Source organism: Myotis daubentonii, chromosome 5, assembly GCF_963259705.1.
Source record: "Myotis daubentonii chromosome 5, mMyoDau2.1, whole genome shotgun sequence".
In the NCBI taxonomy this organism is placed as follows: Eukaryota; Metazoa; Chordata; class Mammalia; order Chiroptera; family Vespertilionidae; genus Myotis; species Myotis daubentonii.
In genome coordinates, this window is record NC_081844.1 from 90,382,620 (window position 1) to 90,406,924 (window position 24,305).

General features: G+C 49.6%; 2 protein-coding genes across 3 annotated transcripts in view; one reads left to right on the forward strand and one right to left on the reverse strand.

The window, feature by feature from the left end:
* The window catches only part of PPARGC1B (PPARG coactivator 1 beta), a 104,101-nt gene extending 95,900 nt beyond the window's left edge, over positions 1-8,201 (forward strand). Inside the window, exon 12 of the mRNA XM_059698876.1 lies at positions 675-8,201. Coding sequence (XP_059554859.1) covers positions 675-775 — 101 coding nt within the window. The 3' untranslated portion in view covers positions 776-8,201. The remainder of the gene's footprint in view (positions 1-674) is intronic.
* Positions 8,202-11,111: 2,910 nt separating this feature from the next.
* Positions 11,112-24,305, reverse strand: part of PDE6A (phosphodiesterase 6A) — a 45,761-nt gene continuing 32,567 nt past the window's right edge. For both annotated transcript variants that reach the window (XM_059698878.1, XM_059698877.1), the window contains exons 18-22: positions 16,278-16,341; positions 15,906-15,980; positions 14,257-14,340; positions 13,120-13,267; positions 11,112-11,439 (exon numbers count right to left, since the gene is read on the reverse strand). In XM_059698878.1, the coding sequence (XP_059554861.1) occupies positions 11,360-11,439; positions 13,120-13,267; positions 14,257-14,340; positions 15,906-15,980; positions 16,278-16,341 (451 nt within the window). In that variant the 3' untranslated portion in view covers positions 11,112-11,359. The remainder of the gene's footprint in view (positions 11,440-13,119; positions 13,268-14,256; positions 14,341-15,905; positions 15,981-16,277; positions 16,342-24,305) is intronic.

A 24,305-nucleotide genomic window follows, 5' to 3' on the forward strand; every position in this document is an offset into this window, starting at 1 on the left:
AGGTCCAGTCTTGTGTCCACAGCCACATGGCAGCACCATGACCTCACAGCACCACTGGCTGCCCTGCCCCCCTGGAGGGGCATCTGTGGTGGCCCCTACAGGCAGCAGCCCTGTCCATTAACAATACTGTGGCCATGCCCTCCCCATTTGGGGACAAGTTAGTGAAGAAAGACAAAGAAGTACAGTCCAGGAGAGAATTATTTGCAGGGGAGAGTCCGCCGCAGCCTCCTTAGCACGGGGCTAGGTGTCGGGGGGGGGGGGGCTGGGAGGGTTCCGGGCTGGGCAGCGCTCCACCTGGCGCAGGCCCATTTCTGGGACCCGGGTTCATGGCCAGACAGGGAGGGCACCCTAGTCTTGTAGCTGCCTTAGCGGACATGCACAAGGGCTTGCTAATGGGCAGGAAGCTCTTGAGGGAAGTAGGATTATAGGATAAAAGAACCCTGGGGTACTCTAGATCAGCCCCCCCCCCATTCTACCAATGGCACCCAAGGCCCTGAGACGTTGGCAACACAGCAGACGTGTGACAGCCGAGCGGCTGAGCTGGTGCCCGCTGTCCAGGGCTCCCCGAGGCCTTGGGCCACGTCCACTCTGTGGCGGCAGACTTTCTGACCGTACGTCCTTTCTGACCTGCTCACCGCCTTCCCCACTCACCGACTCCTCCACCCCCTGCCCAGATTCCAATTCCGAAGAGGCCCTTCGCGCGTCAGTGAAAAGCAAGTACGAAGCCATGGATTTTGACAGCTTACTGAGGGAGGCCCAGCAGTGCCTGCACTGATCACAGCCTTAACCTTCGAGGAACACCTCAATACCTCAGACAAGGCCCTTCCAATATGTTTACGCTTTCAGAGAAAATAAGTATATGAGAAGGAGAGCGAGCGTGCGCATGAGAGAGTACGAGAGAGAGAGAAAGAGAGAGAGAGAGAGAGACTTGAAACTGCTGTCCTTTTAAAAAAAAAAATCAATGTTTACATTGAACAAAGCTGCTTCTGTCTGTGAGTTTCCATGGTGTTGACGTTCCACTGCCACATTAGTGTCCTCGCTTGCGACGGGTTGTCCCGGGTGCGTCTCCAAGTGCTGGGTCAGTCACCCACCTCCCCTTCCCACCCCCCCCCCCCCCACCGACTTCCCCTCGTAGACGTGCAGCCGTATTCACCATAGCATCTCTTGTCTGTAGCGTGTGATGACGAAATTGTTACTTGTGAATAGAATCAGGATTATAAACTCATTTTTAATTGAAGAAAAAGTATATCCTTAAAATAATGTATTTATGGCTCAGATGTCCTGTGCCTGGGGTTATTGTATCGCTTCCTTGATTTTTTAACTATGCACTGTCGTGAGGTGTTTGCCACTGAGCTGCGCTGCTCCCTCTGCCAGGATGCCCCGCAGGTGCTGGGGGGCTAGGGAAGTGCGGCCTGTGGCCCCAAAGAGCGGTTTCTGGGCCGGACCTGCCCAGCCCTGCCCTGTCTCTCGTTGAGCGAGTTTGGGTCCGATGGCAGTCAGAGCCCTCCTCCGGTGCCCAGCTCAGGCTCAGAGTGTCTGCCTGGCCATGAGTCCTCAGATCCTCAGGAGGAAGGCAGCTCCCCAAGAGGTGAAATGACGTGCCCGAGGCCCCACGGGCAGAGCGGGGACCCAGCCCAGACTTCCTGCTTCCTGGTCCCATGCTGCCACCGTAGCTGGGGTAAAGGTGCAAAGTTTCAGGGCTGCGAGAGGTGAGGTCAGCTAAATTGGGCAACAAACTAGAAACCTCCAGGCTCATCACGGGAGTTATGTCAACAGCGGATTCGGCAGCATTGGGTGCGTTCAAGCTGTGGCGTGCGTTTTGATCCAGGGGTCCTGCGGTTTGCCTGCTCCCGTGGGCATGCATCAGAGCTTCAGTGACACGCCCGGAGCGTCCAGGACAGGTAGTCTGGGAGCAGTCACCCTCTCTGGACCAGTCGCCGCCCCGTCTTACTCCCTCCAGCTGGTCGTTCCTTTCCCTCAGCTGTGAAGTTGTTTGGGTGGCATGGGACAGGGAAGCAGGAAGAGGGTTGGGGACGGATGAAACAACCTCCCAGCTCCTTTCCCACTTAGGAAACATGCTGATTGGGCTTTACTTTAAATTTTGTGTTCTCGGGTGACGTCAGAGCCACGTCGGGTGGGGTGTTCCGCAGGTGCCTTGGGGGCATTCGTGAGGGAGAGCATGGCCGGGCAGGGGCTGAGCACGTGGCTGCTGCTTCAGAAAGAGCAGCTCCCACTGGATCCCTTTCCGACACCAGTGTTCCTTGGTACATTTTCACTTTGAAAAAGAAAAGAAAACAGGTCCTGCTGCTTCAACAAAGTTTGAAATTGACTCATTAAACTAAATAAGCTAAGTTAGTCCATTGCTAACGCCAGGCCTTGCAGAATGGATAGTTGGCGGTTGTTTTTTTAAGGTTTTCAAATACCTTAGTAGGTGAGCTGAGCCAATGAGCTTGTCCTGGGTGGTGAGCAGACGCCAGGCCCGCAGGGAAGGCTGGAGGAGGCAGGCTTTAGAAGGAAGAGGGAATCTGAGCTCCTGCATGATGAGTCACTTGATCTCTCTGGGCCCCAATTTCCTTTTCTGTGGAATAGACTGGGGAGGAATTAGGCAAGGTGATCTCCAAGGTCCCTGCCAGCTCGACAGTCTTAGCTTCTGCAGTGTCTAGCTCAAGATGTGTGCCACTACAGCCACATGCTTGGCCAGTGGCAGACATAACTAATTGACCACAGCACTGAAGTTCTTTGAACCTGATTGTGCTATGAGAATCTTCCTCTCAGAGCTCTGGGCAGACATTACTAACTGATCAGAGTTTAACCTATTTGACATCTTGGTCTAATCGTCTTAAAGGTTATGGTGGCTGGGTTTCATGCTGGCCCATTCCTGTCAATCATGTCCTGACCTATGAGAGGAAATTTCCCTGAAGCCATTACTTGGCACAGGACTCCCGATATTACTGTGACACATAACTTGGGGGGGTGGGGGGTGGAGACTGGACAAGCCGGTGTGAACCTGTTTTGGGGAGGCAGGGCTTATGAGGATGGACCAAATAAAGGGACTTCCCGCAGCACAGACCCGAACATCCTAAATTCCTTTTATAGCTACTCACTGCCTAGCACACAGTAGGCACAGAAGAAATGGCTATGGAATGGAATTTAAAGCCGTCTGCTGCCTCCTGCGTCCTCTTTTGCACCAAGGAGGGCCTTGAGATTTCACCCTGTGGTAGCCAGTAGGACTAGGCCATCTCTAAGCCCTTCCGATGGGCTTCTCCCGCCATTGCACTAGGCCAGAGGTTCTAGCATGGGCAGGTGGTACTTGAGGGTAAAGAAACGCAGATTGAGTGAAGGACAAGCCTCTCCCCTCCGCCAGGCCAGCTGATGCCGTCCTTTCACTTCAGATGAACACGGGGCTCTTGAAGTGACTGAAACTTGGCCCTTGAGCAGAGCAGAGATCTGAGCGTGGCAGGGGGGCGCGATGTGCCTGAGGTCAGAGCTGGGGGCCGCTGATGGGAGAGGAAGCCTGCCAAGGACACCCCGCAGTTTCTGCTCACCGTCCTCTCCATAAAAGGCCACAGGTTCTAAAGCTGACGGGCCCTGCAGACCTCCTGTGTCCAGAAGACTCGTTTGGTGCTGCGCATCACCAAGGAGACTCAAGGTCTCTTCAGAAGAACTAGTCCACCTCGGGCTCTTTCCCACCAACTTAAGGAGTCGCCCAGAGGGAGCAGCTGCCATTGGCAACCATCTCGTTGTAGCTCTGTCCTAGTGTTTGCTCTCGATGATGTTTACATGTGATTGCCATACAGCTTCCTGTAGACTGTGTCAGTAGCCGCCCACGCCGGGCAGGTTGTACTGTCCATCTCTGTGCCGTGCTGATGTTTTCCAAAAATATCCGATCCAACCGCTAAGTGGAATTCTTCCATCTCCTTCCTCAGTCGGTACAAGGCTGAATCAGAGTCCTCGCTCTCGGGGGCTCTGGTTACCGAAGGAAAATGCATCAAAGAGGTAAAGAATATGAGTGGATGGAGTGTAGCTAAGGCCCCCACCCCCTGGCCCCTTCACACCTTGTCCCCCTAATCAGAAAACGGCTTGGAGTCTAAAAGCACCATTTGGGTGTCTGCATCTACCGTGAGATCTGGCAGCGTTGCCTGTGGGACACGCTCAGGAGAGAGGCAGGGCTCCGGGGGCGGGAGGAGGAAGGGAGGAATGCTCTGAGCTCAACGATACAATACCCACGTCCTGATGTGGGAAGACATGATGCAATAAGAAGCTTCCATCGCCCACAGCCTATGCGCCTAGATCAGCGGTTCTCAACCTGTGGGTCGCAACCCTTTTGGGGGTCGAACGACCCTTTCACAGGGGTCACCTAAGACCGTCGGAAAACACATATATAATTACATATTGGTTTTGTGATTAATCACTATGCTTTAATTATGTTCAATTTATAACAATGAAATTGGGGGTCACCACAACATGAGGAACTGTATTAAAGGGTCGCGGCATTAGGAAGGTTGAGGACCACTGGCCTAGATGTTCTGACAGCGATTTCTTCTAGGCGTGTGCAATGCTCGTGCCCAGGCCGCTGTGCAGGGGGGGCGTGGGGGGAGCAGGGAGGACACTGGCAGCAAGATTCTTATGCCTGGACAGGTCAGACCCCACCCTGGGCTCAGGCTCAGTTGAAATCACAGCTGAGCCTGCAGCTCGAGAGATGGGTCCTGCCCACTGTGAAGCAGAAGCCACCCCCAGAGGGTCTGTCGATCTGACTCACTTCACGTCAAAACCGCGGTGGTTTTCTTAGCACTTGCGATTTAGCGGTCACCTTCAGATATGATCGAGGAAGGAAATTGGATGTACAGTCGCAAATAACGTGAACCTGATGGTTTCATAGGCCAAAGAAGAGGGACCCCCTCGTCCCTTCCCGCTGGGGCGAAAGGAAACCGCTTAGTACTTCCGTGCAATATGTTCAAGCTGGTCCCAAGTCCCTGAGGCATTTGCACACACAGATGGGTTCCAGGGCTGTCTGCCAACGCCGGAGGCACAGGGTAAAGGGAGGGAGAGCTTGGGAGCAGGGAAACCCACTTGCACAGAGATGCCCTTGGCCCAAAACAAGGCGGGGAGGAGAGCCCTTGGGAACCTGCTGCACGATGCGCAGGCAGTAGGCAGGGGCTGACTTTGCATTGACCCAATAAAAGCACTTTGAGAAAACCACAGCACTTCAGCCTGGCTCCATATGTCTACACTGGCAAATATGGGTCGCCTCTGGCTGTGTGAGGTACCGGGGCAGGGCCTTGGGAAGGGGGCTGGTGTGAGGGAGGAGAGAGGGGAGGGAGATACCTCTGAGACATCAGCGGCAGGAGAGCCAATCCTAGGGCTAGCCCTTTGCCGGCCTCTTTGCTGGAGGCCCTAGAAACGGGGAACCGTGAGTTTAGATCTCAGTACCTTTTTGTTCTTTAAATTAAAAACAGCCCAGCTGATTGAAATGGATTTGAAGACCAAGTCATTTAACTATAAGCCATCTCAGACTGAGAAAGTCGATGTTTCTCCCCAGCTCTGTGATCCTGGGCCTCTGTGATCCTTAGTCCAACATAGGAGAATATTGGATGAGCGCTGAAGTTCATCCAATAAGCTCCAAGTCCCTTCTCTGGCTGTGCCCAGCTCATGTTGAGGGTCACGTTCTCTGCCAGGGAACGGACCAGCAGCAGTTTCAAACACACACGGTCCTGGCAAACCTGCCTCATCCCCGGAGGCCGGCTCCCCAGGACAGACCTAAGCCATAGTTTCTGGTGGGGAGGGTGGGGAGTCACACCCCAGCGTGGCTAGGTGGCGATGTTGAATCTCACATTAGCCTCGTCATCATCCCCACCAAGCAGCTCTTAACCTGAATGTTCTGACCACTTGGCTGTTTCTCTCTTGCTCTCAGACAATACTAGCAATACACTTTTTTTTTTTTTTCCAAAACAGCTTAACGGAGGCATTTTTCACACATTTTTTTTCAAATGATTGTAAAACATACGGGGCAACAGGAGGCCTCGATCACACTGCGTATGTTCCAGGCAGCTTTTGTTTCTTGTTTCCTTACTGGTATTGCAGCGGTGGCTGGAGCTCCGTGATTTGGAGGGGCAGATTATCAGATATTCTGCCTCATCAGAACCCTTTGCACACCTGGAAGCAGCTCAGAGACCCAACGGCCCGAATCGGGAGCTGGGAAAAATCGTTTTGTAGGTGGTCAGCCCCGGGCTGGGCAGCCGCACCTCAGAGAGGTGTTTATCTAGCCAGAAGTCCCTCTGTGCTGTATTTTTCTTGTCAAAGGATCCTTCCAGGAAGCCTCATAAAACCTTTTCCACGTTGCTGGCCTTGCTCTGGGTGATGTTTGAAGGGATTGGTTCGCTTCCACTTAGCACTTTGCCTTATCAACGTCTAGTCGCCATCTAGTGGCCGAAGACTGTATCCACCAGCTACCCAGATGGAAGGCAAATAAATCCTTTCTGCCACTTTGCTGTCCAGCCCCCAACTTGGGAATGACATGTAATGTCATGAGTGAACTGTCTGTAATATTTAGAGCCCAGCGAACACTGCTCAGGAGACTTAAGCAACCACAGAGATGCACGCAGACCGAGCAGCATCCTAGCTCTCCTGTGGGCAGAGGAGGGGGCCCCTGTGTCCAGGTGCCCGGGAGGGGTGTGCTGGAACTGCACCAGTGGCCGCCCAGCTGCTGACCTTAAGTGAGCCCGCACTGTCCCCTCGGGACAAGCACCGAGATTGGGTGTCAGGATTCTGTGTGGGGGCTGCCATGGCCTTTGATAGGGTCCACCGAATAGCCAAACAGTTTATATACTTTCGTCGTTAGTTTTTGTTTCTGTATTTTGTATTTAAAAGTCTTAAGTGTTTTTTGCGTTAGGAATAAAAAGTCATAAACTATCCCCAGCTTAGTTTCCCGAGCGACGCTCCGATTCCGAGGGAAACGGGTTGGAAATCTATCTCAAGGGGCGTGTGGTCAGGCAGGCCGGTGGGACAGGGAGGTGGACCACTTTGCTCTCCAGGTGGCTTCTGGGGGCAGTGACCATCCAGAAGTCCGGCTCAGTGCAATCTGCTCTGGAAAGTCACAGCCACCCCCTTCACCTCCTTGTGCCACGGTCTTAGCTTTGGCTTTGAGCATCTGCTTCTTCCAGGGGCAGCTGCTAGTGTGGAAACCAACATCCGATCTCTCCCCCCAACCCCAGGTTTCTAGAGAGACAGTATTTGTAGCTAGCCTTAATCCACTGGGCAAGGTGGTCCCTATGTTCCAAGCATTTCCAAATCTTGGACTCAAATCCTTTTCTCTTGGTGTGATTATGCAGCCTGCCCTAGAGAATTCTGAGCAATAGGAAGCCAGGGCTTTCCCCGGCTCCGAGACAGGGTCAAACCAGGGAATGGCTAACCTTGTGAGGTGTGGGTATCCCCAGGGGTACTCCATAGGGGGCATTATTTATTAGGAAGCTCAACAAGGTAACTACAGCCTGGGGTGCGTGAGTGCAAGGCTGTGTGTGTGCGTGCGTGTGTGTGTGTCTGTGTGTGCGTGCACCCGCATGCCTGTCTGTGTGTATGTGTATGTGTGGAATTACATTGATGCATTTCTTGAGAAAGGTGCAAGAATTTCACCTACACAGAGGGACACATCGCTTTGTTATTTATAATAGTAAGCTAAATTTTAATTTTTTAAAGGACACTGCTAATGATTGGGAATCTCGAGTTTTTAGTTTTGCTATTTTTTTTTAATTGGTAGAGGATTTTTATATATTTTTTTCCATTTTGTTGGGTTGTGTCCTTATTTATATAAATACTTTATCCGTAAGAGGCAAGGAAGAAGCCTTCTTTGCTTTTAATTCTCGTGGTCGTCACCGTCCGTACTTTATTTCTGGCGTGATTCATCCGTCTTACCTTCTAAATGAGAAAATGTTTTCCTGTCTTTGTACATTGTCAGATTCTATAGTTTCATAGATAATTTAACCAGATTGCTCTATGTATTACTATTCTGTGAGTATAAAGTTCTATTTTAACGTCTGTAAATACTTCAGAACTGGCTTCTTTTCTGACTCCCACCGTGGAGTTATTGTTTACATCACAGAAACTGTAGAATCTCTATGCTCATGTACTGTAAATAGTGACGTGATCTGCTTATAAATAAACTTAACAAATACACTATGGAGATTAAAAAGGAAATACCACCCACCGCCCTGCCCAGGTGTGTCTTTCTTTGTTGGTCCTGCGTGCCATTGAGGGGCTGGGGAAAGGATTCTGGTCTTGGTGTCACCTTCTCAGCAAAGACCCTGGTCGAGGTGTGTCCCGCACCCCGTCCGGAATTTTCTGAGCTCACTTTTCGTTCCTTCACAGCGCTTTTCATGGATCATAATGAATCATTCAGACTTCCCTCGTATAACAGTGTCCCATGACCGGCTTTGGCCATGACTTTTAGAAAGCTCTACCACTTTCTACACAAGGACTCCCTTGTTTGGGTGTAGCAACTTTTCACACAGGCACACTAAATGAAGGTGCTGGATGCGATATTTTGACATTGTGGTTTCAGGCAGAAACACTCACCAACTGATGGACTCTAAAGCAACTTTTGGTCAGAGGTGGTGGCAAACAGATTTGAATTGTGCGCCGTAGTTTTAGGTGAGCTAGAAACGTTTCCCTTTGCTCACTTAACCCCCAGCCGGAGCGCCAAAGTGGCATTTTCCAAGACTGAGCCTTGGCTGTGTGTATATTTCCTTAGTCTCAAAGCACTCTGTGTCTAGCCTTTATTTTGCCCTAAAGCTGCGTTCATGTTTTGTTTTTTAACATCAGTATTTTTAAGTGCAATCTGAGTGCATGATACCCATGTGCCCCCAGAGAGTTGAAACGCTGGTGAAGAAAATCACATACAAATAACAGGTACAGTAAGCCATTCCATCTTATGTGCCAACAATTCTCAAATTGATGGTTTTTTGCCTACAGAAACAGTCTGTCATTGTTCGGGTGATTTATTTTTTTCCGATCTGGAATTTGTCTGGATTTCTTTGGTGGGAAGAGAACACGTAATTTTTCCCCTTAAAAATGAGCAGGGTGCCTACACTTAACGGCGGGCTCTCTGGCAGGAATGAGAGTCCTTAGAGAGGTTATGTGATTGATTACGCAGTATCTGTCACCCCATTACTAGATGCTCACCTCCAGGAGAACGGGGTGCTCCTCCATTCATGGCAGGGTGCCCAGCCCCACTAGTCAGGAACTCATGAATGGGCTAGTGAGAGGCGTCTATCCGTGGCCTGATGACTGTACAGAACCAGGGAGGCAACCAAGCCACAAAGTCTAAGGTGCAGTCGGTGGCGCAAGAAATAGAATGGGAGCCTGTGTTTGAGACCCGGCTCTGCCACCTCGGTGTTGTGCAAACTTAGACAAGGCACCTCTGAGGACCCTGGCCTCCCCGAATATGAAATAAGATGATCTGCTTAGATGGACTCCAGGGTCCTAAATCAGGCTGATGCTCAGCAGTACAAAATGATGGCAGGCAAAACGATGATAAGCCAGGACCTGGTGTCAGGCTGCTTGGCTTTGAGTCCTGACTTCACCACTTATCCGCTGGGTGTCCTTGGGCAGGTTTCTTAACCTCTCTGAGTCTCTTCCTCGTCATGTGATAAATGGGGCTAGTAATCATTTCCACCCTATCGGGTTGTTTGTGAGGATGAATTTAGACCATGCACAGTACCTAGGACATTAGAGGCACTTTGTCAGCATGAGGTGCAACCCTCATCATCTGTGTTCTCATTGGTACGAACCGTAAACGCGTGGCAAGGACCATGACCCACGAGGGAGGGCTGAGGACGACCGAGAGTGGAGGGAACCTGCCCCCGGGGCAGAGCCTGCACCGGCGGCAGCACCGCCTGTGTATTCCTGGGTGCCACTTCTGTACTCTGCCACTTAACCACTACATGTGACGTGCTCAGGGACATGCCTTTGCTTAAAAGACCACTGCTCTGAGAGTGTCCCTTTCAGGAGGCCAGGAAATCTAGCATGGGAGGTCAGAGATGAGGGTGCCAGGCCCAGCTCCCTGTTGACTTGACTGAAGCCATGGGCAGGGCTCATGCGTCAGGAACTCCGGCTGACCTGCTGTGGGAGCCCCAGGGACCCGTGCCCGCACACTGTGTTCTCTGAGTGTGGGCTTCGGCTCCTGGAGGGAAGCCAGGGAACTGTGCCGTGAACTTCGCACAGCCCATCCCCTGGCTGGCCCTCGAGCTCCTCATTTACCTAAAAAAGGGAGGTGTGGGCAGATCCGTGGTTTACAGACAGTTCGGAGGAACCATGTACTCCTCCTCCAAGCAACTAGAGCCAACACCACTTGTAGGAGAACCAGGGGCAGAGGAAACCAACGGATACTTCCAGAATATGGGCCAACTGACACTCTGCAACAAGAAAAAAGATTTAAAACCACTGAAAAGACGGCTAAAAGTGTAGAACTTGTCTGGGTCAGATTCGAGCAAACCAACTCTTATAGACATAGCTGCGCCAATGGGGGAGAACTGCTGTCCCGAGCTGGGTTCCCCAGAAGGCAGCCTCTGCAGTGGACCTCGTCCTGGAGCTGGGGTGGCCCTGCAGAGCTGTCCCCTGTTGGGCCAACAGGGCCAGACCTTAACTCCTGGCGTGGATCAGCCGTGGGCTGCAGGCCACCCGGGGGAAGGGTGTGCCCTTGGGCGAAGTGTCTCCGTGCAGCTGAGGTCATCCCCAAAGGGGCGGCACAGGGCTGTCTGCCGGCAGCACTCAGCCGCTGGGACCGCAGGCCTTCTCTCTACAGTAGAGGGTCCGGACAGCTCGTCACAGCATAACCGCCCTGGGTGCTAGGTGTCCGTTTGTTGCTTGTGATAATGATGTGGTTACATCAGAAAACGCCCAAATGTCTGGAGTGGTCTGTCTGGAATTTTCTTTTAAATACTTCAGCCAAGAAAAAGTTGAAGAATATAGAAGCACAGATGAAACAAAGGTGGCAGAAGCTCCATATTGGAATAGGGTGCTAGTGGGGGTGCATTGTATAATTCCCTACTTTTGAGAATGATTGAAAATGTTTAGAATAAAGTAGAGATGAAAGCATAGGACAAAAACATGACTCTGTGGGCAGTTGAACCTGGCGTTCCTTACATATTTAATTGATGTCTACGACAGCTAGAATGTCGGTTTTAGCTCAATCAAAAGTTCTCAAGGCTGAGAACTTGAAAGCCCCTCGCTAAGATGTAAGCTAAAGTCTCACTCAGCTTGCAACTCCTATGACTCTACTTCTCGGGAGGTGTCCTGTTCGCCCGTGGCTCGGGTGACCTCTTCCCACGCAGGGCAGTGCCATTCTGGTCAGCGGGTCCCCCGTGGGTTACTGGATACAGCAGGACTTGGATGCAGGCGCGCCCCCTCCAGGGCCGGGGTTCCCCCCAGGCTGATTTCCCGTGGCTGCTGCAATCAGACAGAAAGACAGCACACCAGGTGAGAGGAGGCTGCAGAGGGCTTCCCCTCTGCCCTGGTATCGACCAAGAGTTGCAAATTCAAGGGCTTTCAGAGGCCAACAGCTAACCACACATGCAGAAGGCAAGCCAAGTGCAAGGGGAATCAGAAAGCAGGAATGTTTCTCTACACTAAGAAAAATAACAGCAATCATGATGGTAAGTGGCGACCCACACTTGGCACTAATATCTGAGGGACAGCAGGGAGTGGCGGGGACTGTGGCAAACTGGGGAGATTCCCCTGTCCCATCTAAAGGGGTGGGGAGGGGCCCTAGCCAGTTTGGCTCAGTGGATGGAGCATTGGCCTGTGGACTAAAGGGTTGCAGGTTCAATTCCATTCAAGAGCACATGCCTGGGTTGCAGGCTCGATCCCCAGTAGGGGGCGTGCAGGAGGCAGCTGATCAATGATTCTCGCTCATCATTGATGTTTCTATCTCTCCCTCTCCCTTCCTCTCTGAAATCAATGAAAATATATTTTAAAAAAATAAAATAAAGGGGTGGGATGGGGTGCCACTAAGCTCCAGCTAATTGTTCCCATGCAGAAATGCCAATGGGTGTGGCCAGATGTTGATCTTTTCAAAAGACATGCCAGAAATCTAAACTTTTAAAATTGGAATTCTCTCCATTTGTAAAACACAGGCAGCAAATTCACACTTGAAACAAATGCAAGCCAAACAAAAGACATCTTGCAGGCTGTAAGTTAGCACAGCCCGGCCACTAGCCCATAAGACAATTTGTGCAAATTAGAAAAAGACACTTCTTCCCCTGGACACTTGACTGCCATTTTCTGGAAAATTGTAAGTATGATACAAATCGGTGGTGGCTGTCATACAGATCCTGGAGCTGTGAAAGCACGACTTACAAAACCCTGAGTGGTGGCCCCACAATTGTAGCCACCAGTTCAGAATCACCCCCACCCTGCAGAGCGGAGCTGGAGACCCGTCCCGGCTAAGAACGATGGGCACTGGACGTGTGCAGAGGAGGACAGTCAGTGTGGGGCGGGGACGAGCAGCCGTATCTTAGGAGGGAACTAGCGCCACACAACCAGTAAAGGAAATGACTTGGGGGCGCGAGACTGGGAAGAGATGGGAAAAATGAATCCCATTCGATTCCTGAAGGCAGGGCTATGGCCATTAAGTGGAAGTTTCAACCAGGAGAACAGTTTCAGTTCAAGGAAGAGTTTTCTAATATGACTGAATGAGGCTTTCCTGTAAGGTAGTGAGCTCTCTGTCACTAGTAGTGTGCAAGCAAAGGGTCATGACTGCATAGATAGGATTCAAACATCACACAGAAGGCTGGAAATGTGGCCTCAAATTCCTTTTAACCAGTAAGTTTAGGCTTTCTTCTTTGCCCCTGGGTAGGGCCCTCTGTCCAGTGCTGGTTGCACGCAGTCAGGGAATCCTTGCGGGGAGCCTCAATCCTGGGAACCAGGCTCTGCCACTTACTAACGGTGTGACGTGACCACAGTACGTCTGCCAGCCTCGGTGCCCTCCTTCGTAGGATGGGGACAATAATAGGTGATGGCAGGGTCTGAATGGGACCCCGTGTGTGTGGCTCTGCGGCCAGGCCAGGCCAGGCACACCGTGAGCACTCGGTATGGGGGTCAGGGCTCCCCCTCCCTCTCACTGAGAACCTTGCTTGGCTGCCTGCTGCTTCTGCTTCTCCTCTTCCAGAGCCTTCATCTTGGCCTCATACTCGTCAGCAAGTGCTTTCCACTCCTTGCGGTTGTTGGTGATCCCATCCAGCATGGGAGTGATCTCCTCATGGAAGCGGGAGAATTCCTGGGAGAGAGAGAAGCGGTCACCTCCCTCCCTCCTCAGAAACTCCTGGGAGGCAGGAAACAAGATTCACTCCCGTCCCCCCCCCACCCCCCCCCCCCGCCCCCCAACCACCACCACCAGAGTGTTAGGTGAGGAAACTGATATTCTGATATGCAAATCCGGGGCGGGCTGTGCTCGGAGCTGCCTGGTTCAGATCCAGGCTCTGCCAGGAGCTGTGTGACCTTGGGCAGGTCGCCTGCAGAGATAATACCTACCTCACGGGGCTGGTAACACACATCAAGCCCTTAGCCCAGGCTCCTTGTTTGACAACATACTGAGGATAACAGAGCATTGGCTGCTCTGCCCCGGTGCTCAGAGCATGCCCCTCCACCCCCCTGGCCCCTGAGCCTGTGTTATGTCAGAGAGGCACCTGTTCACCTCTGGGCGCACTTGAACTTCTTCCAAACCAAAGGGGTGCCGCTCACACAACAGAAAGAGCCCTGGACCGAGGGGGAGGCGGCCTGGCTCTCATCCCATCTCATGGCTGACCCCAGTGACCTCGGGCCTGTCATTTCTCATCTCTGGCCTCTGTTTCCTCACGTGGAACATGGCCTGAGTAAACGTAACAAGTGGGAGGTGAGCGGTGGCACAGATCATGTAAAAGTGGGTTTCTCAAGAGGGAGACGGCAGCTTTGAGCAAGAGCTCAGAGAGGAATTCCAGGTTATCTGCCGATGCTGGGTTACGCTGACCCGTCACATGCCCACCAGCTAGGGAAGTGAGGAGGGTGTGAGTCTGCGATGCTTCCCTTCCCTGCCTAAAACCTTGCTTAGTCCTTTGTCCCACAAGACCCCTGAGGCCTGTCTGAGGACCAGATGCCACTGCAGAGGAGAAGGGCTTTGTAAAATACCACCCGCTGGCCACTTGCCAGGGCTTAGGGTTCCTGCTGGCGTTTGGGAACCCCGGCTTTATCAACGACAAAGCCATGGGCCCGAGAAAACACAGGACCCACCTTGTAGACGAAGGTGCAGACAAAGTCAATGAAGCCGACCTGCAGCTTGGGGAGTTCGTCCGCCTTGTTTCTGTCCATCATGGGCTGGCGTGGGGGAGAAAGAGTTAACTGCGCTGGCCCCTCCTGCCGGTGAGGCATTCTTGCCAAACCAAGACCAAGCCTCCAACTCATCAAGTTTCCAGATCAAACTAGCACGTTTCAGTGCTAGTGGAACATGTTAAATAACACCACGAGGTGGACACTGCACAACAGAAGACCCACGCTCTTCAACAAATAAATGACATACGGAAGGTTAAAAAAAAAGAAAGAGGACGAGGAAACAACTGTTGATGAAAGAGACAAACACGGCAACAACAGGAGGGCATTGGTTCCTTGATTGGGTCCTGATCTGAGCAAATCAAATGAAATGATTTTCATTACTCAACAGAGAAAGTGAAGGAGCTGGGGATTAGTGGATATTCATGAATTATTACTAATCATTATCATGAGGTGATAATGGTACGGTGGTTGTGTGTTTGTTTAAAGTTCTTATCAAGCCTAACCAGTTTGGCTCAGGGGATAGAGTGTTGGCCTGCGGACTGAAGGGTCCCAGGTTCGATTCCGGTCAAGGGCATGCACCTTGGTTGCGAGCACATCCCCAGTAGGAGGTGTGCAGGAGGCGGCTGATTGACTTTTCTAACTCTCTATCCCTCTCCCTTCCTCTCTGTAAAAAAAAAAAAAAATCAATAAAATATATTTAAAAAAATAAAGTTCTTATCTCTTAGAGATACAAACTGTAACATATTCATAGAAGAAATGACCTCTGAGACTTACTTCCTTTAAAATACATCAGCCAAAAGATTAAAAATGCACAGGGAAGGGTCAGAGATAAAACAATGGCTGTCTGTGGCTAATGGTTGCATCTGGCTACAGAGAGCTCATTAGCCATGCCCTGTCCATTATAAGGTGTTAAAGGAAGAAGAGAGTCACAAATCCCACCGGCCCTTGCTGTTCATGCTCATTGCCGGCTCCTCACAGCCCTGCCACTCTCCTTCCGGCGCACTTTCAGCACCTCACAGGTGAGCCCATCCACACATCTGTGATTCTGTCCCCAAAAGGTCTCTCTCTTTTACCCACCTTTACCTCCTAGCCCCGCCCCAGACCAGGGCCCTCGGTGAACCCTCTAACTGGCCTCCAGCGGGGAGCCGGCTGACTGTCCAGTCCAGTTGAACTATCAACATCGGTGGGTCCTCAGCTTGACAAACAAGACCTTTCCTCCCCGGCACGCTCTGCTGTTAGAACAGGGCCCGGGAGGTGGCCGCCCAGGCTGTTGGAACTAAAAGGGAAATCCAAGTTTTGGTGTCCACTTGTCAGTCTCTGCTTAGCTGCGTGGGCTAAGGCCATCCCATCAGAGCAGGGTCCCAAACTCTGGGAGGGCCCCTTGCTGGGCTCACCCCCACAGTCTCTGCTGAGGGAGGTCTGGGGTGGGGCCTGTGAGTTTGCATCTCTAACATGTTCCCCAGTGAGGAGGCTGACGGTGGCCTAGGGAAAGGCCATCTCTATGTCAGGGGGTGGGGAGAGGACACAGTTCTCTGCCAGGGCAAGGTCACAGGTGTCCATCAGGAAGAGGTCACACACCCACGTCAGGCTGACGTCCCCTCGCTACTCACAATGGGGTTCTGCTGCAGCACCGTGCGCTCCAGGTCACCTTGTTCCCAGAATTCAGCAGCAACCAGCAGAGCTACCTGCAACAGGCAGACCCCCCCAACCCTGAGTCAGCCCCAGCCCCAGTCCTCCTGCCCGTGTCCCGCGATTCTATTCCACTCCACTTGGATTTCCAGCTCAACAAAAGCATAAACCCCACCCCGGCCCCGCCACCCCCACCTCACGGTCATCGTGGGAGGGTCCTAAAGTGAGCTCCTTGTCTTGCCGGAGGAGGACGGGGCAAAGTGGGCTGCCTCTGGAGCTGGGGACCCCAAGCTGCCTTAGCTGCTGCCACCAGTACTGGAACCCCCTCCTCTCGGCTCCGGAGGAGGCCATACCTTGCTCTGCACCTCCCAGGGCTTGGTGATGGCGGAGAGATCACAGGCGGTCATCATCATGGCCCTGGGCACAGGACACCACCCATCAGTCCAGAGCCATTGGAGGCTGCACGTACTGTTAACTCCATCTACCCCTTCTTTCTGTCCCCCAACTAGTGCGTGACCTCACCCCATTGTGAGGAGGGGGGGGCACTTCCCCACTACATCTGAGGGGGGGGCTTTGAAGTCAGACTATGGTTTAAATCCTGCCTCTGTCAATTACCAGGAGTTTGACATTGAGCAATTAAACCAACCTCTCCGAGCCTCAGTGTGCTTGACTGTAATAATAATGGTAATTTCTTCATGGAGTGGGTGCAAGATTGAATGAGATCATGTGTATCAAAATCTTAGCATGCGCCTGGGCATAGTATGTGCACAATAAATATTGGTAATTATCATGAACATATTCTGGGTTTTTATGATATACCACACACTGTCCTAGCCATTTCGTAGAGATCAATTTCATTTCAATCTCATCACATCTTCAGAGTTCCTTCTCGCCTGTCTAGTATAGAACAATGTTTGTCAACCTTTTCCCATCATCCTCCCCGTCTCCTGCCAAAAATCCTTCTTAGACAAAGTTTTTCTATAATTGCTCCACCATAAAATTTTAATTACCACAGACATACTGTGTATCTGTTTAGAGGGCCACAGGCCATTGAAACGTCTAAGAGTTTTTGCTCATCCCCCAAGAACCACTTGAGCCCCAGTGGGCAATGCTTGTGTGGCTCAGTCATTGTGAGGAAGCTTTGCATTAAGAAGTAGAGTAAGAGATTGTCAAAACTTATAAGCGGCACCCTTAGGATCTGCACATTTCATTGTAGGTAACGTTTGCCTTAAAAGAAAAAGGAAAAAAAGAGCTGTAAACAAATATTGACCTCTAGTTAATGAGATACGTGCTGATGTATTTGCAGGAAAGTGCGCTGATGCCTGCAACTTACTCTGAAACGCATCCAACAAATAAGCTGGATTAACAGATAAAGGGATGAATTGACAATGTGTTAATGGCAGAATCTGGAGGGTGGGCATAACATTCTTTCAACTCTCTGTGTGTCTGAAAAATTTTCCTAGTAAAATGTTGTTGCAAATAAAAAGTGAACTCATGAAATTTAAAAAAAAAAAAAGGAGTTGAGGAAAGGGTTGGGGAAAGAAAGAACGGATTGAAAGATGAACTCTTAAAGGAGTTTCCTAATAATAGGAAGGTGAGATAAGTATTATTACACAGGCAGGTACAACATAGGATGGAAAGGGAGGAGAATGGATAAAGAATTGGAGCAGGAGGGGAGTTCAAGAAGGTGTTTCAGAGACGGGGGGTAGTGGCATGAATGTCTTGGCGGGAATCCAGGGCCACGTGGTGTGGGGTTAATCCTTGCTGGGAGTGTAGACTGTATCCAACATGCATGGAGAGCTATTGAAAATTTAGGGCCCAGTCATGACCTCTTCAGAGCTGGGCTGTAGCGAAGCAGGTTGGCAACACTTGTAGGATGGAGAGGGTAGGAAGGAAGGAGGGGAGATGCTGCAGTAATTCTCAGAATCCTCTTCTGTTGAATTCCTGTAAATCATTCTTTTTAAAAAGTATATTTTTATCGATTTCAGAGAGGAAGGGAGAGGGAGAGAGAGAGAGAAACACCAATGATGAGAGAGAATCATTGATGGGCTGCCTCCTGTACACCCCCTATAGGGGATTGAGCCCACAACCAGGCATGTGCCCTTGACCGGAATCAAACCCGGGACCCTTTAGTCCGCAGGCCGACGCTCTATCCACTGAGCCAAACCAGCCAGGGCTGTAAATTATTCTTTATTTCAGTTTGTGTATGCTTAATTTCTGACTGGCCCTTTTTCATGTCTTTGACATTCTCACTAAGATCCTTGAAAGTCTCATGAAGATCCTTGACTAACTTTATAACCATGGTTTTGAACTCTGTATCCAGTAGTTAACTTATTTCCATTTCTTTCCTTTTGTGACCTGTTTCTTTGTCTCCACATTTTGGCTGCTTCCCTGTGTTTGTTTCTGTGTATTGGGTAGAGCTGCTATGCCTCCTGGACTTGGTAGAGTGGCCTTCTGTGGGAGGTGTCCTGTGGGGCCCAGTGGCTCGGGGTGGAGGTGCCCAGGCAGGGCCCAGCTGTGAAGCCAGGCGGGCTGGTACTAGTGCCGGGTCTGGGGCCTTTTATTGATAGGTGTGGAGCATGCTGTCATCAGCTGCAGCTTGCTTGAGAGATTTTAGTAAAGTCTGAAACCTGTGCCAGGACAAGCCATTGATATGGGAAAGCTGCTTCAAACAGCTTGGGTTGGGCTACAAATTGGATGGGGCGGGGTCTCAGGGAATCCTCAGGGCGGAGCAAACAGTGTGGGTCATGTTGATGGAAACTGGTTAGCTATGACAGGCCACCCCCCCACCCCGCCCGCCCCCTCTCCCCGCCCACCCCTACCCCCCCAGCACAGGCACAGTGACCTCTTGGAGCACCCTCATCTGGGAGAAAGTGCCCCGGAATTTCTGCCCCGATGTCAGACCACCCAGTTCCTCCCCTTATGTGTCTGGGTCCCGCGGTGCTGGAACTTGGAAGAAGCCAGAAGTGTAAGTTTGTGCGCGGGCCTTTAAGAGGAACACCTGGGATTCCAGCAGCCTCCGTGTCACTGAGCCCCAAACCCGCTGGTTTTTACAGCCCTTAATTGCGGGGACTTCTCTTCCCAGCTCTGGAACCCTGGGCTGGGGGTCTGGTGTGGGGCTGGGACCCCCTGTTTTTTATGGGCGGCCTCCGCAGGAACAATCTCCCTCCCAATTATAAAAAAAGCACACATCGGTTCCGCGCCACCGGCCCTGGTACCCCTCTCAAAGTGCTTTTTTCTTTACTTCTCTAGTTACAGGACTTCCATTCAGCCGGCTTTCAGGCGGTTCTAAATGATGGTTGTTCTGTATTTTAATTGTAATTCCGATGTGGTTGTGGGAGGCGGCGAGCACAGGCGGTTACTATGCTGCCATCTTGGTTCTTTTCTAAATATCTTTAATTAAGCAAACCCTCAAGCAAAAAAGCTTTCAGAAATGCATACATTTCTTAGAAACACCTTTATGTTTTGTAATAACTTCAGAAGACGCGCCTTTTGCTTAATGCTAAGTGTTGTAGATACCTTATGCTTACCGGCAAACAGATTAAACAAATGAACGGTCAGCTTTGCATACAAGAGTCACTGGCTTCCTGATACCTGTCAGGCCCTCAGGTGTGGCTTCACTGAGTGTTTACTGTGCTCGGCTGGAGAGATCATGTGAAAATCACTCCCAGCTGTTGGGGAAACACGCCTGTGTTTCATCGACAGATCTGGTGTGTGGGGGGATGGGGAGAGGACACTGGGGTACCAGAAAGGCCAATCCAAAGCCTCATGCCCTAAAAACAAGGCATTACAAGGACAAGAGATGAAGGAGATGATAAAAAGAAGTGTCCAGATAGGCAAGGCATTTGAGAAGTAAACTCAACAGGGCTTCGGGAGTAGATTAGACATGCAAAGTGAGGAAGAGGGAGGTGTCTGGGTGGAGAGTTAGGGACAGCATGGTTATCATGTAGAAGAGAGTAGGAGTATGTCATGAAGACTTTGCATGCTGAGAAATTTGTACCATTTCCTCTTGGCAAGTCTTCAAGAGCAGGGGATGGAGCTGAATGGGAGAACAGTATAAAATGCCATGCAGAACTTTGGAATCAGACACAATTAGATCCTCGGTCTTCTTACTTGCTGCACCTGGAGCAAGTGACTTAATGTGTTCGAGTCTCCATTTGCTCATTTGTAAAATGAGATAATCCCTAGCTGGTTTGGCTCAGTGGACAGAGCATCCACCTGAGGACTGAAGGGTCCCAGGTTTGATTCGGTTAAGAGTACATGCCTAGGTTGCAGGCTTGATCCCCAGTTGGGGGCGTGCAGGAGGCAGCCAACCAATGATTCTCTCTCATCATTGATGTTTTTATCTCTCTCTCCCTCTCCCTTCCTCTTTGAAATCAATAAAAATATATTAAAAATAAAGAAAGAAAATGAGATAACCATATTAGATTGGATCATATGAAATTCAGATTTTTGTGGATCAAAAACAGTAAAAAATCAGCAATTTCATATGTTCAATGTAATTCATCCGTCCTGAGATGATTTTGCTAGTGCACGCATTGTCCTCCTCTTCATTATCATTACCTTCATCACATTAAGCGCTTGTTCAGGGTTGCCAGGTGAGTTCAGCTGCCTGGCTGACACAAGCTGAGCTCCTGCCCGCCTTGGCCCATCCCCAGAGCAAATGTCTCTTCCATGCAGCTGTGCAGCTCAGTAGCCCTTCTCCCTGGCCCCTGAAAACATCCCAGCCAACCTGAACGGGCACCCAGGCACGCCCTGGCGTTACACCTGGCCTGGCGGGTATGGCCTGCAGGGGGAAGGTCTGAGGGAGCCTGAGAAAACTGTGGGTGTGCAGGAGACGGGTGGAGTGACTTGGGTTCCAGCCTTTGGTTCTCCACTAATGCCCATGTGACAGTTGGCGAGTCACTTTGTCCCTCAGGGCCTGACATTCCTCATTTGAAAAAGGTCCGACCAGGAGCTGGCAACTTTTTCTGAAAAGGGCCAGATAGTCAATATTTTAGGTGTTGTCGACCACAGTGATCTTTATAGCAACTACTCGACCTCATCATGATATGACGTGAAGGCAGCCATAAGGTCAGGGCCACTCATCTGTGAGGCTCAGGGCCCAGGATACTTTTAGGAGCCTATGATGGTGTTTAATTTTAATTTCTTTTAAAATTAGAAGAAATAAAGAGAATAATGATAGATATACAATAATGAATTCAGCCCGGATTATATTTGTTTTTATACCAACACAGTCAGAAAACATAAAATTTTAATTAATTTGTTTATTTATTTTAATGGAGAAAGAAGCCAGGAAGGCAAAGCACCCAGGGCCCACAGAAACGCATAATGCAGCCTTCCAGCCCTCCATAGAATAGTAAATTTTTCTATTTACAGGTACTGAAATTTAAATTTCTCCTAAGTTTCATTTGTCAGGAAATATTCTTCTTCTTTTGATTTTTTTTACCATCAACCATTAAAAAATGTAATAACCATTCTTTTAAAAAAAAATATATATATATATATATAAAATCCCTGATTTCAGAGCGCAGGGAAGAGGGAGAGAAAGAAACATCAATGATGAGAGAGAATCATTGACTGGCTGCCTCCCACATGTCCCCGACTGGATATCGAGCCCACAACCCGGGCATGTGCCCTTGACCAGAATTGAACCCCGGGACTCTTCAGTCCATAGGCCGAGGCTCTATCCACCGAGCCAAACCGGCTAGGCGCAGTGGTCGGCAAACTGCGGCTCACGAGCCACATGCGGCTCTTTGGCCCCTTGAGTGTGGTTCTTCCACAAAATACCGACTTCTGCGCATGGGCCACGAAGTTTCAATCACACTGTATGTGCGTACCTGCATGTGGTATTTTGTGGAAGAGCCACACTCAAGGGGCCAAAGAGCCGCATGTGGCTTGTGAGCCGCAGTTTGCCAACCACTGGGCTAGGGCATGTAATAGCCATTCTTAGCCCATGAGCTGTACAAAGTCAGCAGGATCTTCACAGCCCAGCACTAGAGGATCTCTGAGCCCTCTCAACTCATGGTTTGGTCAGACTGTCAAGAGTGGAAATCTGGAATTAAGTGGCAATACATGTAAAGGGTTTTATGAAGAATGGGAAGTCATTCCCCACACCCCCCACCCCCCCTCAAGAGTTATTTTAGAATCTTGGCCCCAGAGTAAACATATGAGCAGGGCAATCCAAGATTGTGGGAGTCTAGTAAAGTCAACAGACTTCAGACGTGTCAAGGGGTTAGGTCTGGACCTCTGACTAGAAGAAGCCAAGATAATCGAACAGGACAGGGGTGATGGGTGTTCCCCTCACAACGACCAATTCTGATGACCTGGGCATCTGTCCTGACCAGGAACCAAACCAGTGACCTCTTGGTGCATGGGATGATGCTCAACCAACTGAGCCACACTGGCCAGGGCTATCCTAATTTTTTACATATGTGTGTATGTAAAAATGTGTATATGTATACACATGTATGCATATTGGTCTCTATATATGTATGCATATATGTCTGTGTATATGTATATATATCAATGAAAGATTTTTGAGCATGTATATGTGTAATATATATTGTCTTTCGTTGATCTCCCTTTCATATTTATCTGCAACCAAATACACCCATCCGTTGAACTTATGTTCATATTTTTTTCTTTGACCATAGGCCTCCAAGTTTTGAAACTTTTTCTTTTGGATGAAGTTATTATTTTTACACAATTAACCAATAAAATACACATATTGCCTATTTTTATATTTAATTACTAAACACTCAAAGTAAATATTTTTGGAAATTCATCTCTTACTGACACAGGGTAGGACTATTTTTTAAAAATCAGTTAATGAATGGATATTTCTTATCGTTAGGCTGAGATAGGAATTAACAGCTATTTTCTGCCATTTTTAATTTGTATAGGTGTAGCTAATTAGAAACCTAGGGAATGGGTGGAGTTTTGTTACAACACTGTCAACCAATTCTTTGAATTTTTCCAAATTAACCATTAACAATCATACTGTAATCATTATTCTGAATGGTCTATCAGCTGGTGATTCAGTGAGATTCTCCTTCAGTTTTGTTTAAAGCTAACATTACGATCATTCGCTTCCTCAATTTCTGGGAGGTATGCCATAAAGGTTTGACCGAGACCTTCACATGAGTGTAAATTACACCCCTGACAGTTTCTCTGCAACACTTTGGTAAACCCAAGATACTCAGAATGGGTTAGACCTAGTAAAACATTACTAGTTATATCTCCCAGTGTTAAATGTTTTATAAAGTGCTTGTATCGAATAACAATTTTTAACTATTTCATCAAAACTTTGAAGCTACAAATATTTTTTAAAATATATTTTTATTGATTTCAGAGAGGAAGGGAGAGGGAGAGAGAGATAGAAACATCAATGATGAGAGAGAATCATTGGTCGGCTGCCTCCTGCAAAACCCACACTGGGGATAGAGCCCCGCAACCCGGGCCAGTGCCCTGACGGGGAATCGAACCGTGACCTCAGGGTTCATAGGTCTCCACACTCAACCACTGAGCCACCACAGCTGTGCCGAAGCTGCAGATTTGACTCATTTAATTTGTGGGAATGTTTGCCATGAACATAATTGGAAATGCCAGTCTTCTACTGTCAACGAAAGCAGGCGAATCAGATTTGTTTCTGTCAGAAAGAATCTGATTTTCTTTTTCAGCTCGAATAAGTATGTTAGAATGCATCCTTATTTTTTTTATTCTTAATTCTAAGAAAGGTAGAAGTAGATAGATGTGTAGGGAGACTAGATAGATAGGTAGATAGATAAATAGGTAGACAGACGGACAATAGTGATGTGGATGAAATCAAGTGCAGCTGCCTTCAGTACTTGTTATTGGTGAACTTTTGTCCTGATATCAGTGGTACATTCACTGAAGGAAGGAAGTTTGTAAAATGTCTCAGCTCCTGCTGCCCCGCTGTTCAATCCAAATTCCCTTTTGCTAATGCCTTGTTTTGCTTTTAATAAAAAATATGTAAGACAGGGAAGGCCTGAAGCCCGACTTGGGTTTATAATGCCTTGATTAAGAGGCTTTCAAATAGTCCCTCTGTTTGATGGCACAGAGGCCTTTGCTCCGTAAGAAGATTCAAAGAAGAGCAAGTTTGCCTTTATTTTGTGAAGTGGGAGAGGAGTGCGGGAACTGACAATGTGTCACCCTCTGTGCTTTCTTAGGAAGATACTGCTAAGCAAGAGAACACCGGTTCCTGCGAGGCCAGCCACACCACCATACATCTTGAAGGCTTTGGGATGGGAAGGCAGCGGGAGGGGTTTGTGTGCCTCAGTCTGAAGACTTCCACTAACACTACCTGGGCTTTTTCAGTGATTGAAGTCTGGCCTTTGCCTTTTTGAAAAAAATTGTAT